Source organism: Mobula hypostoma, chromosome 2, assembly GCF_963921235.1.
Source record: "Mobula hypostoma chromosome 2, sMobHyp1.1, whole genome shotgun sequence".
NCBI classification, from domain to species: Eukaryota; Metazoa; Chordata; class Chondrichthyes; order Myliobatiformes; family Myliobatidae; genus Mobula; species Mobula hypostoma.
In genome coordinates, this window is record NC_086098.1 from 116,619,493 (window position 1) to 116,635,764 (window position 16,272).

General features: G+C 41.0%; 1 protein-coding gene across 3 annotated transcripts in view; it reads right to left on the minus strand.

Annotated features, from left to right (window-relative positions):
- Positions 1–535: 535 nt before the first annotated feature.
- The window catches only part of cnih3 (cornichon family AMPA receptor auxiliary protein 3), a 112,133-nt gene continuing 96,396 nt past the window's right edge, over positions 536–16,272 (minus strand). For all 3 annotated transcript variants that reach the window (XM_063072396.1, XM_063072404.1, XM_063072414.1), the window contains exons 4-6: positions 15,666–15,778; positions 4,950–5,093; positions 536–1,759 (exon numbers count right to left, since the gene is read on the minus strand). In XM_063072396.1, the coding sequence (XP_062928466.1) occupies positions 1,732–1,759; positions 4,950–5,093; positions 15,666–15,778 (285 nt within the window). In that variant the 3' untranslated portion in view covers positions 536–1,731. The remainder of the gene's footprint in view (positions 1,760–4,949; positions 5,094–15,665; positions 15,779–16,272) is intronic.

The following is a 16,272-nucleotide window of genomic DNA, read 5'->3' on the forward strand; positions in this document are numbered from 1 at the left end:
GTTTTTTTTTAACCAATTTACACACAATGGCCCAAATAACATTTGTCTGCATAACTTTTCTCAGTCAGTGATTCTGTGACTTTGCTTATCCCAAACCCTACGTGCTGTCCCAGCCTTCTCCTTAGCTTGGTGATGTTTGAGGGTCAGGAAGAGAGCCATTCCCTACAGATTTACCATCACTTGTCCAATTCCTGCATCCATGGAATTCCTGGTCATTGTTGGCACCAAAGAAGTTGTTTGTGGGGGCTTGGGATAGTAATTCCAAAAATGTTAAGTGCGGGTAGATCATTACTTGACATTTCTGTAGTGCAAATGTTACTTGCCATATACCCAATAAAGCTTGAATGTTGTCCAATTCCTGCCACATGCTTGATTTTCTGAAGAAATGTGCTTGGGACAGACACTGTAATCAGGGAACAGACCCACCTCAGATCTTCTGATGAAGAGAAGGTTATTGAGGAATACGAAGGTGGTTGTAATTAATGACAAAGAAGATAATAATAGAAGTCAAACTATTAGTTTAATCCTGCCTGATTGACACTTTGAGTCAAATCACAAGTTTACACAGCTTAGAGATCACCAAACATTCAGTCACAAACAAATCTCCTTGATGCACTGTTTATTATCAGAGTATATTACAAGTATCCCGTACAAGAAATATTAAAGAGACCATTATTTCAGTCTTACTTCCGTAGGCTCCATCAGACGTAGCCAACAAATGTGTGTTTGTCTCTTAAAGGTGTTAGTGTGGTATAGGCCAATGAATGCGCCAAATTACATCTAAACATTATTACAGTTTCCTCATATTCCCCCACAGGCGTAAGCCTGGATAAATACTACTATCTAAAACAGTACAAAAATCACCTTGGTTTCCCACAGGATTGAATATATTCTAAATGTGGATGTCAGGAATCTTTATAGAATGGTATTAAGAAACTGTAATGGTAAGTGCAGTTAGTTTGAAAATAGAACAGATTCATTCGGTGTTGACCATAGGAACGGCGTTGTGTTCAGCTTGGAGCAGTTTAGGTTGAGTTGTTTAATGAATTTTCTCATTGTGACGTGGTGAGGGTGGTTAGGGTTGGGATTAGAGGTCTGGATGGATTTCCCCTTCACTGAATGGGATCCAGAAGGATAGCACCCTCAGTGAAGGTGGTCCTGGTAGTTCCTGCCTCAGTGAAAGTTGTCCTAGTATATAGTTCCCTTGGTAAGAGGGGTCCCAGTGGATATCAATGGATATATGGAAGAAACAGATGGACGTTTTCACCTTTAAAGATTTGCAAACAATGTGTTTGTCCTTCTTTTATAAGGAAGCTGCATTTAGTTCAGGAATTTAATCCTGTACAGTACCAGCATGGTAAATGTACCTTCTAATGGCAGCCGTTGGCATTGAACACACAATTCTCACCCTCTGTCCATGGTTTGTTGTAAGAGAAGTTGGGGGTGAAGGGATGATTCTGAAGTTTAGCCACATGGTTTGGTTCCAAGGGGCAGGAGATGAGGAGGCATTTCAGACTCTTGGCCTCATTGTTTAGTATAAAAGCGGTTGGGAGTAAAGAGCTGATTCTGATCCACTATCTCATAGTTTGGTGTGGGAAGGGCAGGAACAAAGGGCTAATTTCAAATGGTTGCTCCAAGGTTTTGTGCAAATGTGGCAAGGATTGAATTCAGTATCTCCGCCATGTCAGTCTCTCAGGGTCTGTTTCAGTCGCCACCACCATGTCCTCCTGGTTAGTTGCTGACCAGCGTGTCAATCATACTGTGGGAGAAAAAGAAAATCCACTAGTGAACCTCAACTCATGTTCACATTTACATGGAATTACATAGCAAGAAAGCACCCCATTCAACCCAACAGCTGGTAAGTCAGAGTATCCAGTCCACTCCATCAACTAGCCAAATAAGCTCAACCTTTTTCTTTCTTCTCATTCACTTATCTAACAACTCCTCCCAACCAGCACTAGTGCACCATGGTTGTGGAGAGTTATCCTACAAGATGCATTGCAGAAATTCCTCCATTCAACAGCTCCTTCCAAACCTTTCTATCATCGCCTCTCCCCCCAACAAAAAAAGGACAAGAGCTGTGGCTCTGGGAACAGCATCACCTCCAGGTCACACACTACCTTGACTTGGATATCTATCATACTGAATCTCACTTCCACTTTTTTCAAAATCATGCATGTAAATACTTATGATTCACATTGTTGTAATCCCTTACTTTTTCCCCATTCTGTTTGTTTAAAAGACCCAAAAGAGTGCTTGTCTTCATACAGAGCAAACACCACCAAATGTTGTGAAGCTACTGAGGGAGTTTAGATGTATAGACAACCATCAGTACTGCAAGAAACTCGGGAGTCAGTTTGCAGCCAGTGCTCACCTATTAACAGCAGACCAGAACGTAACTAGAAATCAGATCATATGGGAGATCATTTCTAAGTGAAATCATGGGCAACACACATAAAATGCTGGAGAAACTCAGAAGGAGAAGCACCAACTGTTCATTTCCCTCTAGAGATGCTGCCTGACCTGCTGACTTCATTCAGCATTTTGTGTGTGTTGCTCCAGATTTCCAACTTGTGTAGCCTCTCTTAAGTTTCCTGGGTGAACCCATGTCAGGCATTAAAATGAACCAGGCACGTCGTCCTCAAAGCATGATGGGAATAGAGCTTTTGAATATTTTAAGGCAGAGATAGGTAGAGTATTGATATGCAGCAAGATGAAAACTTATCACTAGAAGGAAGGAATCTGGTGGAAATGATGTTGCAATCACATCAGGCCTAATCTTATTAAATGAAGGAGCAGGCTTAATGGGCCAAGTGGCTTACCCCTCTCCCTAATTAATTTCTTGCTAAATATAAAGCTCAGCTACTACATAAATAATTACACCAGTCTATAGCATTATTGCTTCACTAATTAACAAAAATACTTAAAGGTTAATTTGTCTCTCAAAACAAAGATTAATCCACTACTCTTAAATTACAAATTAAAATGCCATTCTTATATTTACTTCTAAATACAACTTTAAAAGCAGAGTTAAGGCTTGTTCTTTTCTTATTAAACAGAGCCTTTCTTGGTCACACAGTTGCCAACCTTGCCACATAAATACAGTGTTGAGGCTTGACAACTGCTCCCACGGTATATAACTGAGGTCTGAATTTCCCATCAGTTGTCAGCAAACCGGAAAACCTCACACACTACTCTCAGATTCTTCAGGTACAAGTCAGAGGTCACACGACATCTGACACCTATTTACAAAGTATTTCTGCACTATAATGACTTGACTCTGACGATGGAGGAGTTGCCTAGATGGATTCCGGGTGGGAAGAGAATATATTACATTACATTCACTGTCTACAAATAGCAACAGAAACCATGAAGCCAACTTATTAAACCTTACAGTAGCCATATCTGTTTGTGATGTTCCTCCTCTTAATATCATTAGAATTGGGAACAGGTAGAGGCCATTTCCCTCTCTAGCCAGCTCTGCCATACAGTAAGGCCACAGGTGATCTGATACTCAAGTCACTTTCCTGCCCTTTCATTATAACCCTCTCTGATTAGAGATCTATTCGCCTGAGCTTTAAACATACATATGTGGAATCTTCCCCCACAGTTCTCCATGGCAAAGAGTTCCAAAAATTCGCAATTTCATGAGAAAAGAAATTCCTCTTTATCTTTGTCTTAAATAGGTGCCCCCTTATTCTGAGCCCATACCCTCTTGTTCAGGACCCTCTCATGAGAGGAATCATCCATTGGGCATTTATCTGCATAGATCCATAAAAACCAGCTGATAAATTAGGCAGGACAATGATAGGTGGATTTTAATCCTGATTAGTGTGAGGTGATGCATATTTTCTTGGAGGAGCAATGTTAATTCAACATTGGCTTTGTGGGAGAAGCCAGAGGGTGACAGAAGATGGCTGCTTCTCTGACTGGAGGCCACACTGGGGGCGTGCCGCAGGGGTTGGTGCTGGGTCCGTTGTTGTTTGTCATCTATATCAATAATCTGGATGATAACTTAGTAAACTGGGTCAGCAAGTTTGCAGATGACACCAAGATTGGGGGTGTAATGGATATTAGGGAAGGCCAGCAAAGCATGCAGCTGGATCTGGACCAGATGGGAAAATGGGCTGAAAACCAAGAGAAAATCAGGTGGGTCATGGATGGGAGGGGTTTAAAGAGACATAGTCCAGACACAGGTAGATGTGACCAGGCAGATCAGGTCAACGTGGAGATGGACTAGATGAGCCAAAGGGCCTTTTTCTGTGCTGTAATACACCTTGACTCTATGAACTCTGTGACTCTATGTACAACACAGTATGGAGAAAAAAAGCTATGGTATCACTTTATAAGACATTGGACAGATCATAGCTGCAGTATTATGTACAATTCTGGTCAGCAATCTACAGGAAGGACTTGATTAGACTGAAGAAATTCAGCAAGGGTGATGGGTGCTCCCTAAAATAGAGTTGATTTTCCCTGGAGTGGAGGAAGCTGATAGGGACCTGGCCTCATACAACTCTATGATGGGCATAGACAGGATAGATAATAGAAAATGTTTTCCCAATAATTGTGGGGTCTAAAGTTAGAGAACATAGGTTTAGGGTAATTGTAGGAGACCTGAGGAAGAGTTTTTCACCCAAAGTGTGGTTGGAAATTGGAATATGGGGATTGCTTAAGCAGAAATTCTCACAATATTTAATAATTATCTATATGAACACTTGAATCACCAAGGCATAGAAGGCTGTGAATCACATGCATAAAAATAGGATTAGTGTAGATGGAACAGTGTAGACTTAATGGTCCAAAGGACTGTTTTGTGCTGCATGATTGTGTAGCTGTTGAGCCCTTTTACCACCCCCCTTTCCCCACCCCACCAACCACCTGGTGGTGTTGTTTTACAAGTAAACCCTGATCAAAACTCAGTTCTTCGTCAGGGAGACATGCTTTACCAGTAAAGGTAGTAGAAAAAGGACATCAGGTAGAAGGACATCTTGCACCAGGCTTCCTTCTGACAGTAGTTGAGAGTTTCATCATTCATCACTGTTGCTGGATCATACATTAATTCGTTGCTCTCTGCAGGGCTGTGAAAGTATCTGCAACACACAAAGGACAGGAATATCTGATAGGCTTTATATCTGAAATTCCTTCTTTAAGTCTTGCCCATTCCCATCACCATCCTCACCGCCGCAATACCCAATTCAATAACATCTTGGTTCCCCTCTCTTCAATTCTCCTTTGGCTTAGGATTCTTCTGCAATGCAAGGGTGGAATATGTAAATATGGAGATGGGAGTTGCAAGAGAATCATAATAAAGCATGTTAAGCCTACCCTTCCATCCAATCAATTCTACCTTCCATTCCATTCATGTGCAAAACCTATGGACCTTAATGATTGAGTATCCACAGATCTCTGAAATTCAGAATTCAAAGATTTACAATCCACTCCAAAACTAAGTTTTTCTTTACCTCAATCCTAAAGAACCAACACTTTATCCTGGGAAACAGTCCAGATGAACGACCTCAATCCAAAAAAATACTATCTATTTCCCTCCATAGATGCTGCCTGACCACTGAATACTTACAGCATTGTGAGTTATTCCAGATTCCAGCATCTGCAGTCTTGTGTCTCAAAGATATCCGCATCATCATTAGCCATAGGTGAGGTACTGGAAGACTGCAGGACTTGCCTTTATTTAAGAAGGGCTACAAGGACAGGCCAGTAAGCCTAATGTCTGTGTTGGGAAGTTAATGGAGAAAATTCTGAGAAACAGAATTTACTTGCATTTGTAAAGGCAAGGACAGATTAGAGATAGTCAGCATGACTTTATCCATGAGAAATTGTGTCTCATAAACGTTTCGAGGAGGCAACCAAGGGGATTGATGATGGCAGGGTGGTAACCATTGTCTACATGGACTTCAGTAATGTTTTTGACAAGGTGCTACAGGATAGTGTGGTCTGGAAGATTAGATTACATAGGATCTAAGATAAGCTTGTCAGTTGGTAGGAGTCAGAGGATTTTTCTTTCAGATTGGAGACCTGTGAACAGCGACATGCTGTGGGGATTGGTGCTGGAACCACAGCTGGATGAACAGGGTGATGACAAAGGCATTTGGCATGCTTTTCTTCATTGGTCATGGCTTTGAATAGAAAATTTGCAGCATGGTTTTCTTATTTTTGTCCTCAAACCTTCCTGTAATAAAGACCAACACCTGCTGTACCTCTTTGGTTAATTTGTGCTCCATGAACCAGCCACCAAAATTGCTCCAAACTCTAGCAATTAATGGTTTCTTATCATTTAAAGTACTTTGCTTTCCTATTCTTCCTACCTAAAGACCCTGATGGGAGTTATATCATCATCATCATCATCAGATGCCATGCCCCGTTTGAGCTTTGACTGCCATGGCCCACACACTCCTGTTTCGGGTCAAGTGGATCATTGGTATTCATTTCCAGTTCTCTGGCTGCTGTCTCCATCATCATTTGTCTTTGCCTTCCACTTGCTTTCTTCCCTTCAATCTTTCCCATAATTACCGTGCATTCTAACTCCTCTTTCCTAATCACATGTCCAATGAAGTTATGTTGCCTTTTCATAATCTCATACATTATTTCTCTTTTTGTGCTTGCTCTGTTCATGACATCCTCATTAGATATTCTTTTCGTGGAGGGAGTTATATACAGACCTCCAAACTGTTGCAAAGATGTGGTCTACAAATTACAATGGGAGATTTAAAAAAAGGCTTGTCAAAAGGACATGTTATGATAGTCATGGAGGATTTCAATATGCAGGTAGATTGGGAAAATCAGGTTAGTGCTGGATCCCAAGAGGGGTAATTTATAAAATGCCTATGAGGTAGATTTTTAGAGCAGCTCATGGTTGGGCTCAGTAGGGAAACAGCTATTTTGGACTGGGTATTGTGCAAAGAACCAGAATTGATTAGAGAGCAAGGTAATGCAACCCTTAGGAAGCAGTGATCATAATATGATAGACTTTACCCTGCAATTTGAGAGGGAGAATCTAAAGTCAGATGCATCGATATTTCAGTGGACTAAAAGGAACTACAGAACTGTACGGAACTGGCCTGAGTTGATTGGAAGGGAACACTAGCAGGGATGACAGCAGGTCAGCAACGGCTGGAGTTTCTGGGATATTAATATTAAAGATGATACCAAAAGTTTCTCCAGATATATAAAGTGTAAAAGAAAGGCAAGAGTAGATATTGGACCACTGGAAAATGATGCTGGAGAGGTAGTAATGTGGGATAAGGAAATGGTGGATGAACTTAATAAGTATTTTACATCTGTATTCACAGTGGAAGACACTAGGAGTATACAGCAGGTTTGAGAGTATCAGGGGGCAGAAGTGAGTGAAGTTGCCATTACTAGAGAGAAGGTGCTTGGGAAACTAAGGTCTGAAGGTAGATAAGTCACCTGACCCAGATGTCTGCTCTCCAGGGTTCTGAAAGAAAGTTCTGTTCTGGTTGGCTGCCAGTGACTAATGGTGTTCCTTAGGGTTTAGTATTAGAACCGCTACTTTTCACATTGTATGTCAATGATTTGGATAGTGGAATTGATGGCTTTGTGGCAAAGTTTGCAGATGATACGAAGATAGGTGGAGGGGTGGGTAGTGCTGAGAGAAGCAATGCAATTGCAGCAGGACTTAGACAAATTAGAAGAATAGGCAAAAAAATGGCAGATGGAATACAGTGTTGGGAAATGTATGATAATACATTTTGGTAAAAGGAACAATAGTGCAGATTATTATCTAAATGGGGAGAAGGTTCAAACATCAGAGGTGCCAAGGGAATTAGGATTCCTCTTGTAAATGATCTTGAAGCAAACACAATCAGGCATTCAGATCCATCTTTCATAAGGGGACGCATCACACACCAGCCTGATAGGCAGGGATAGGTCATAATGGGTGAGCAGTTCATCGGATGTTATTAGTCTCTTTGTTTCCTTGAACACTTTTTCACATCTTTTTGACTATTCCTACTGTGCTCCTGTCTGCAACAGTGTGTTCAATGGGTGCAGCACTGTAGCAATGTTTGGGAGAAACCAGAGGTAGTAGTTTAAAAGGCCATAGTATGACCTGAGTTGTGTCACATTTTCTGTTTTGGGTGCCTGTAGCACTGCTTCAGTCTTCTCTTGTGACTTAGGTAAGCCAAGCTTCTCAATGACATGATCACAATATGATATTTCATTCTTGAAAAACCCACATTTCTCTCTCCGTTTGTGCATAGACCATGCTCGCTCAGCCTGGTCAGCACTTTACCAAGTGCCCTTCATCATTCTTACCAGTCACAATAATGTCATCAAGGTAACATTGTGTTCCTGGAATATCTTGGATTACTTAGCCCATTGCTCTTTGTCAAATTGCTGGAGCTGATATGACGCTAAAGACAAGACAATTATACTGGAACAGTCCCTTGTGTATGTTGATTGTGAGGAACTTCCTGCTTGACTCCTCAATCGCCTATTGCAGACATGCTTGTAACAAGTAAATCTTTGAAAACCTCTTCCTGCCTGCCAAAGATGCAAAAATGTCTTCTATACATGCCAAGGGACACTGCACAATACATAGCACAGGGTTGATGGGTTAATGCTCACCTTGAAATCCCCACATATGTGAACATCTCCGGCCTTCCTTTTCTTGATTACTGAGACAATGGGCGTGGCCTAATTGCTCCTCTCGACCTTGAAGAAAATTCCAATTGCCTCCAGGCTCTGCAATTCAGCATCCCACTTTACGATGTAGTGCGTAAAGCACTGGACACATTTCATGGAATCTTGGCGTTGCTGCTTCATTGAATTCAATTCTGGCTTTCATGCCTTTGAGTTTACCAACCCCATCTTCAAACACCTTCTCATTATCATTAAGCAGCTGTGCCAGCCTTTGGTTAGTGCTACCATTTGGGCTGCTGTTGCCTGTTGATGTCACACTGAGAACTTTGATTGAGTGCCAGTCTAGTTTGATTTTTCTCAACAACCTTTCATGTCCGAGAAGTGCTGGCCCCCCATTTTTTAGTGCATAAAGCTCTAACTATTGTGTTTGGCCTCCATACATCACATTCACTTTCAATTTGCCTTTGGGAGACACTTTTTCGTTTGTGTAAGTCTTTACCATCACTGAGGTCTTCTCTAGTGGTATCTTAGAAAACAGTCTGTTGTAGGCAGCCTCTGGAATTATGGACAAAGTTGCCCTGTATCCAGCTCCATTTTCTGTTTTACTCCAGAAACATCTATTGCGATCCAGCTGATTTTATGATCTGCTTCAGTTATATTGTGCAGTTTTAGGAATGACCATTCACCTTTGTTAGACTCTGTGTTGTCTGATTCTGTTTTACATTCAGTAATTTTATTCATTTGCTTAGATTTGTGTTCGAGACTTTTCACTCAGTTGGATTTTTGTCTGCCTAGCACATTCTCTCTATGTGACCTTATCTGTGACACTTTCTGTAGACTTTTTCTTTGAACCAACAGTCAAAGTGGGAGGATTTGCCACATTGATATTTTTTGCTTTTAGTACCATTTAGAGCATTTCGTGCATTTCACATTCTAACCTCCTTTTCCTCCTTTGCTGCAGTCTCTAACAATATTGCAATGGTCAATGCCCATTTTAAGGTTAGGTCTCTTTTTTCAGTAGCCTCTTTTGAGTACTTTGACTGTGCATGCCACGTACAAGCCTATCCCTTAATGCATCAAAAAGTCCATTTCTGAAGTCACAGTACTAGGAAAGTTTGCACAGTTCAGCAATGTATTCAAAACTGCTTTCACCTTTTGACTGGTTCCTTTTGTAAAATCTAAATCTCTTAGCTATTACCAGCAATTTAGGGCTCAAGTAATTTTGTAAAACTAACAATTTCGTCAAATGTCTTGCTTGCTGGCTTTTCAGGGCTTACTAGTTTGCACAGGAGATTGTGTGTTCTTGAGCCTATTAAGAAGTCTAAGGGCTTTCTTTTGCTCTTTCACATTATTCGTGTTACAATGCAGTTCAACCCTTTTGATATATGACTCCGAAGCTTCATTAGAGCAATCAAATTCATCAGCTTTCCTGACTGAAGCTATTGCCACATTATTTTCACTTGAAATTCAAATCATCTTTCACTGTTACTCACGTATTCCATTGTTAGCGTCTGTGACAGCCTTCTCGTGCTGTTTAACTCTTGTTTCGTCCCGTAACTGTCAGTGCAGTTCGTGATATTTTCTGACACTCAGGTTCATACTTGTCGCCAATTTGTTATGTCTCTGCACAACTACATATCAATTAAATAAAAGCATGGATGTGGGAGATGGCTTTAACTGGTGTATTCACATCACAGCGAGAGAGAGAGAGAGAGCGAGAGCGCAATGCACATGCATAGACAACAGCACACGTGCAGACAACAGATCAATACATATTGCTGGGTTGCTGGCCGGGGGGGGGGGGCGGTGGTCATTGCCTAAAAGAAATAGATACATTACACACAGTATTAGATTGAAGATATTAGCATGGATAAAGAAGTGTTGATTGGCAGGAGGGAAAGAGTAGGAATAAAGGGAGCCTTTTCTGGTTGGCTGCCAGTGACCAGTGGTGTTCCATAGGAGTCTGTGTTGGGACCACTTCTTTTTAGGTTATATGTCAATGACTTGGATTATGGACCCCGATGAAGGTTCTCAGCCCAAAATGTCGACTGTTTACTCTTTCCCATTGATGCTGCCTGGCCTGCTGAGCTCCTCCAGCATTTTGTGCGTATTCCTTTGACTTCCAGCATCTGCATATTTTATTTTGTTTGTGGATGATGGAATTGATGGCTTTATGGCCAAGTTTGCAGATGATATGAAGATAGCTGGAGCTGAGGAAGCAGAAAGGCGCAGAAAGACTTAGAATGGGAGAGGGGCAAGGAAGTGGCAGATGGAATACAGTAGCTGGAAGTGAATGATCATACACTTTGGTAGAAGAAATAAAAGCATAGACTATTTTTTAAATGGGAAGAAAATTCAAAAGTCTGTGGTGCAAAGGGACTTGGGAGTCTTCATGCAGGATTCCCAAGAAGTTAATTTACAGGTTGGGTCAGTAGTGAGGAAGTCAAATGCAATGTTAGCTTTCATTTCAAGAGGACTAGAATATAAATGCAAGGATGTAATGTTGAGGCTTTATAAGGCATTGGTGAGGCCTCACTTTCAAAGATTTCAAAGGTACATTTAATGTCAGAGAAATGTATACAACATACATCTTGAAATGCTTTTTCTTCACTTGGAGTATTGTGAGCAGTTTTGTGTCCCTTATTGGAGAGGGTTCAAAGGAGGTTCACAAAAATAATTGAAAGACTTATCATATTAGGAGCATTTGATAGCTCTGGGCCTGTACTCACTGGAACTTAGAAGAATGAGGGGGGATCTCATTGAAATGTACTGAATGTTGAAAAGCCTCGATAGAGTGGATGTGGAGAAGCTGTTACCTTTGGTGGGAGAACCTAAGTCCAGAGGGCACAGCTTCAGATTAGCGGGGCATCCTTTTAGAATGGGGATGGAGGAATTTCTTCAGCCAAGAGTGGTGAACCTATGGAGTTCATTCCCGCAGGTGGCTGTGGAGGCCAAGCCATTGGGTATATTTAAGGCAGAGGTTGATAGTTTCTTGATTAGTTAGGGCATGAAAGGATACAGGGAGAAGGCAGGAGATTGAGGCTAAGAAGGAAATGGATCAGCCATGATGAAATGGCACAGCAGACTCGATGGGCCAAATGGCCTAATTCTACTACTGTATCTTATGGTTTTATGGACAAATCTCACACTTTTCCACATTACATTCTAACACAATCTTGTCTGCTCACTTATTCTGAATATAGCCCTTTATTCCAAATCATTCTCCACTTACAGTGGCATGCAAAAGTTTGGGCTCCCCGGTCAAAATTTCTGTTACTGTGAATAGTTAAGTGAGTAGAAGGTGAACTGATCTCCAAAAGTCATAAAGTTAAAGATGAAACATTCTTTTCAACATTTTAAGCGAGATTAGTGTATTATTTTTGTTTTGTACAATTTTAGAGTGAAAAAAAGGAAAGGAGCACTATGCAAAAGTTTGGGCACCCCAAGAGATTTGAGCTCTCAGATAACTTTTACCAAGGTCTCAGACCTTAATTAGCTTGTTAGGGCTATGGCTTGTTCACAGTCGTCATTAGGAAAAGCCAGGTGATGCAAATTTCAAAGTTTATAAATACCCTGACTCCTCAAGCCTTGTCCCAACGATCAGCAGCCATGGGCTCCTTTAAGGAGCTGCATAGCACTCTGAAAATTAAAATAAATGATGCCCACAAAGCAGGAGAAGGCTATAAGAAGATAGCAAATTGTTTTCAGGTAGCCATTTCCTCAGTTCGTAAAGTAATTAAGAAATGGCAGTTATCAGGAATGGTGGAGGTCAAGATGAGGTCTGGAAGACCAAGAAAACTTTCCGAGAGAACCGTTCGTATGATTGCTAGGAAGGCAAATCAAAACCCCCGTCTGACTGCAAAAGACCTTCAGGAAGATTTAGCAGACTCTGGAGTGGTGGTGCACTGTTCTACTGTGCAGCGACACCTGCACAAATATGACCTTCATGGAACGGTCATCGGAAGAAAACCTTTCCCGCATCCTCACCACAAAATTCAGTGTCAGAAGATTGCAAAGGAACATCTAAACAAGCATTTTGGAAACAAGTCCTGTGGACTGATTAAGTTAAAATAGAACTTTTTGGCTGCAATGAGCAAAGGTATGTTTGGAGAAAAAAGGCTGCAGAATTTCATGAAAAGAACACCTCTCCAAGTGTTAAGCACGGGGGTGGATCGATCATGCTTTGTGCTTGTGTTGCAGCCAGTGGCACAGGGAACATTTCACTGGTAGAGGGAAGAATGGATTCAATTAAATACCAGCAAATTCTGGAAGCAAACATCACACTGTCTGTAAAAAAGCAGAAGATGAAAAGAGGTTGGCTTCTACAACAGGATAATGATCCTAAACACACCTCAAAATCCACAATGGACTACCTCAAGAGGCACAAGCTGAAGGTTTTGCCATGGCCCTCACAGTCCCCTGACCTAAACATCATCGAAAATCAGTGGATAGACCTCAAATGAGCAGTGCATGCAAGACAGCCCAAGAATCTCATAGAACTAGAAGCCTTTTACAAGGAAGGATGGGAGAAAATCCCCCAAACAAGAATTGAAAGACTCTTAGCTGGCTACAGAAAGCATTTACAAACTGTGATACTTGCCAAAGGGGGTGTTACTAAGTACTGACCATGCAGGGTGCCCAAATTTTTGCTTTAGGCCCTTTTCCTTTTTTGCTATTTTGAAACTGTAAAAGATGGAAGTAAAAAAGTAATCTTGCTTAAAATATTAAAGAAATGTGTCATCTTTAACTTTATGCCTTTTGGAAATCACGTCATCTTTTACTCGCTTAGCTATTCACAGTAACAGAAATTTTGACCAGGGATGCCTAAACTTTTGCATACCACTGTATTTTTGATCATCACTGAACAAAGTATATTGTACATACCTCATTCACCATGAATAACTGGGAGCTTGTGGCATTCCATTAGTCTGCCAATCTAAAACAAAGATCCATTACTTCCTCCATTCTGCTTACTGTCCTTTAACCAGTCCTCTTTCACTGCTGGTATTATCCCTAACTCAAAATGTCTCTATTTAATATAATAATCTTTCGGATTATATTTTATCAAATGGCTAAGGAAAATTCTACACATGTTGTTTCTCCTTTTCCTACGTTCACAAAAGAACTCAATCAGATTTGGAAAACCGGAAGTTATTTTCATAAAACCATGAAGACTTAGCCTAATTATGTTCCAGACTTTTTTTGAAAGCGCTCTGTTACCACATCCTTCATGATGAACTCTAGAATACAAATAAACACAGATGTCTGTGGTGTATAATTTTCAATATTATCCATGCCTTCTTTTAAGTAGTAGTGACGGATCTGCTATTTAAGAACTTTTCTGCTGAACTGTGGAATTTTGGAAGGTCAACTCTCCTCTTTTGTGAGGGTATAGACTCTCAGGTCATATTGTTTCCTCTGGTATTAGTCCCCCTGACTTCTGCAATCTTATCTTGGCAATGACATTCATTATTTTTAGACCCTTCATTTCTATCCATTTCTGCTTCAGACTTTGCACTTTCTCTGGTGAAGATAAATATAATGCTTGTTGAATGCCTCAGCCATTTCTCATTTTACAAGATAAAGTCTACAATAGATGCAATCGTTGCCCTATGATATGTTGGACCAGAAACTTGCCCCAAATGTGTTCTATCATCTCCAAGAATTTTTTCTCATTTTGATTTTCTCAGTACCTATGAAGTTTAAGCTCTCCGTGGATTATGATGTAACTGTTGACATAAATTTCTTAATGACCAATTCTCTCTGCAGATGTTTTTGCTGTTAAGCACACTGTAAACTACTCTAACCAGTGATTTTTGTCCCTTGATAATCTCTTATCTCCACCCCTACTGATTCTGAACCCTGTCCTTCGGTCTAAGATCATTGCCTCTGCTTGCTCTTATCATCCTGTATCATCAGGTTCATCATCACCATTACACATCAGCAGGTGCCATTCTCTTTCAGCAAGGACCCTGGAATATTTCACCCTCAGTCGTGTTCACCATATAATCACAAAACAGCTATTCCAGCAAACCCATTTGTGATTTTTTTTCACCATCGGTGTTTTAATTTTGTTACAAAAGCTCCATACATTCAAATACAATCTCTCACCTTTTCAGCTTTTATATTTTCCATATACTGACTTTGTTTATTGATACACCATTATTATAATGGTTTTCATACCTTTGTGACTCATGCTGCTTATTATTATCCAAACTGCTACTTTGTTCTTTGAACTTGATTTTTTTCTTAAGATCTACAGCATCCACTCTTGTCCACATCCTGCTTATCTCATTATTTGGAAGGCATTCCAAAAGAACAGCTCTCTGTTCTTTCAATACTGGTATTGACATGCCATGAGTTGAACCCCCTTCTCCCACACCATTGTTCCAAACATGCATTTCAGCTTGCACGTAACTTAGTAATGATATCAAGATCATAGAGTTTTGATCTTAGTTTAGACCCTATCTCTTCAAAATCTCCCAGCAAAACTGCTTCCAAGTGTTACATCTGCCAATAAATACCACCTTCATAAATGGATCATGACAATTGGATTCTCCTGCCACCGTTCTGTTCCACTGCAGCCCCAAGGAGATATAAATTAACCCTGTCAGCAACAGGCAACACAGTCACTAGGACTGTTCATGGCTGCAGAGACCAGCTTCTATGCCCTGACCATACTGCCTCTTCCTTCATGTCATATGCAGTACCAGAATGTAGCAAGCACTTTGTCCTGCTTGGATAAGGTTCCCGAATCACTACATCCCTGGAACCCCAAACCTGCTGGATTCACAGTCAAATCCTTCTGTCCCTGCTCAAATCCAGGTCACCCAGTAACCCAAAGTTTTAGTTTAACTAATTAGTTTATCAACCAGAAGTTAATTAGTCCATGATATTTACATTGTGACACTCCAAAAAGACATCCTTGTATTTGCCTTTAGTCCGTAAGAAACAGAAACAAGAGTCAGTCAGTCAGCTCCTTGAGTCCTGCCCTCTCCCCATAACCCTTGTTCCCTTGCTGATTAAAGTACGTCTCAGCTTACCTCCAAAGGTTGTAGAAGAGCAGGGGAATATTGAGACCTAACGTCAGCCATTCTTGCGCACACAGGAACATGATACAGAACAAGCCATGAATGGAATATTCTGGTAGCACCAGCTATGTTAGAAATAAAAGAGCGTTAACACCAAAAGGTCAGTAACAAAACTTTCCCTTCTGCCCTTTCCTGGGAGTTTGCTCTCTCCTTCTCCCTTACTTTCAATTATGCCTATGCCCCACCTTTCCACTTCATTCTTGCCCACCTGCTTCAAGCCTCACCGCTTCTAGAGTCACAGTGCTACAACACAGAAACAGGCCTTTCAGCCCACTGAGTTCATACTAACCACAACCCATCCATTTATACTATTTCTATTGTCCCCACATTCTCAGCACCTTCACAAGGAGCACAACTGTGTCGTGGTTTGGAGGCTTGTGTGCCTCAGTGACCCAGAGAACTGTGTTGGCTGGAGTCAGGGCTTTATATTTCAGCTCTTGATAGGGTCACCCATGCCAAACAGGTCAAAAGGTAGAGGCCGGACTAAGAGTGGTTCACCAGTGCTCCAGGTTTGGGGGTTCAGCTCAGGGCTGACAACCCTGACCGGTACAACCAAACT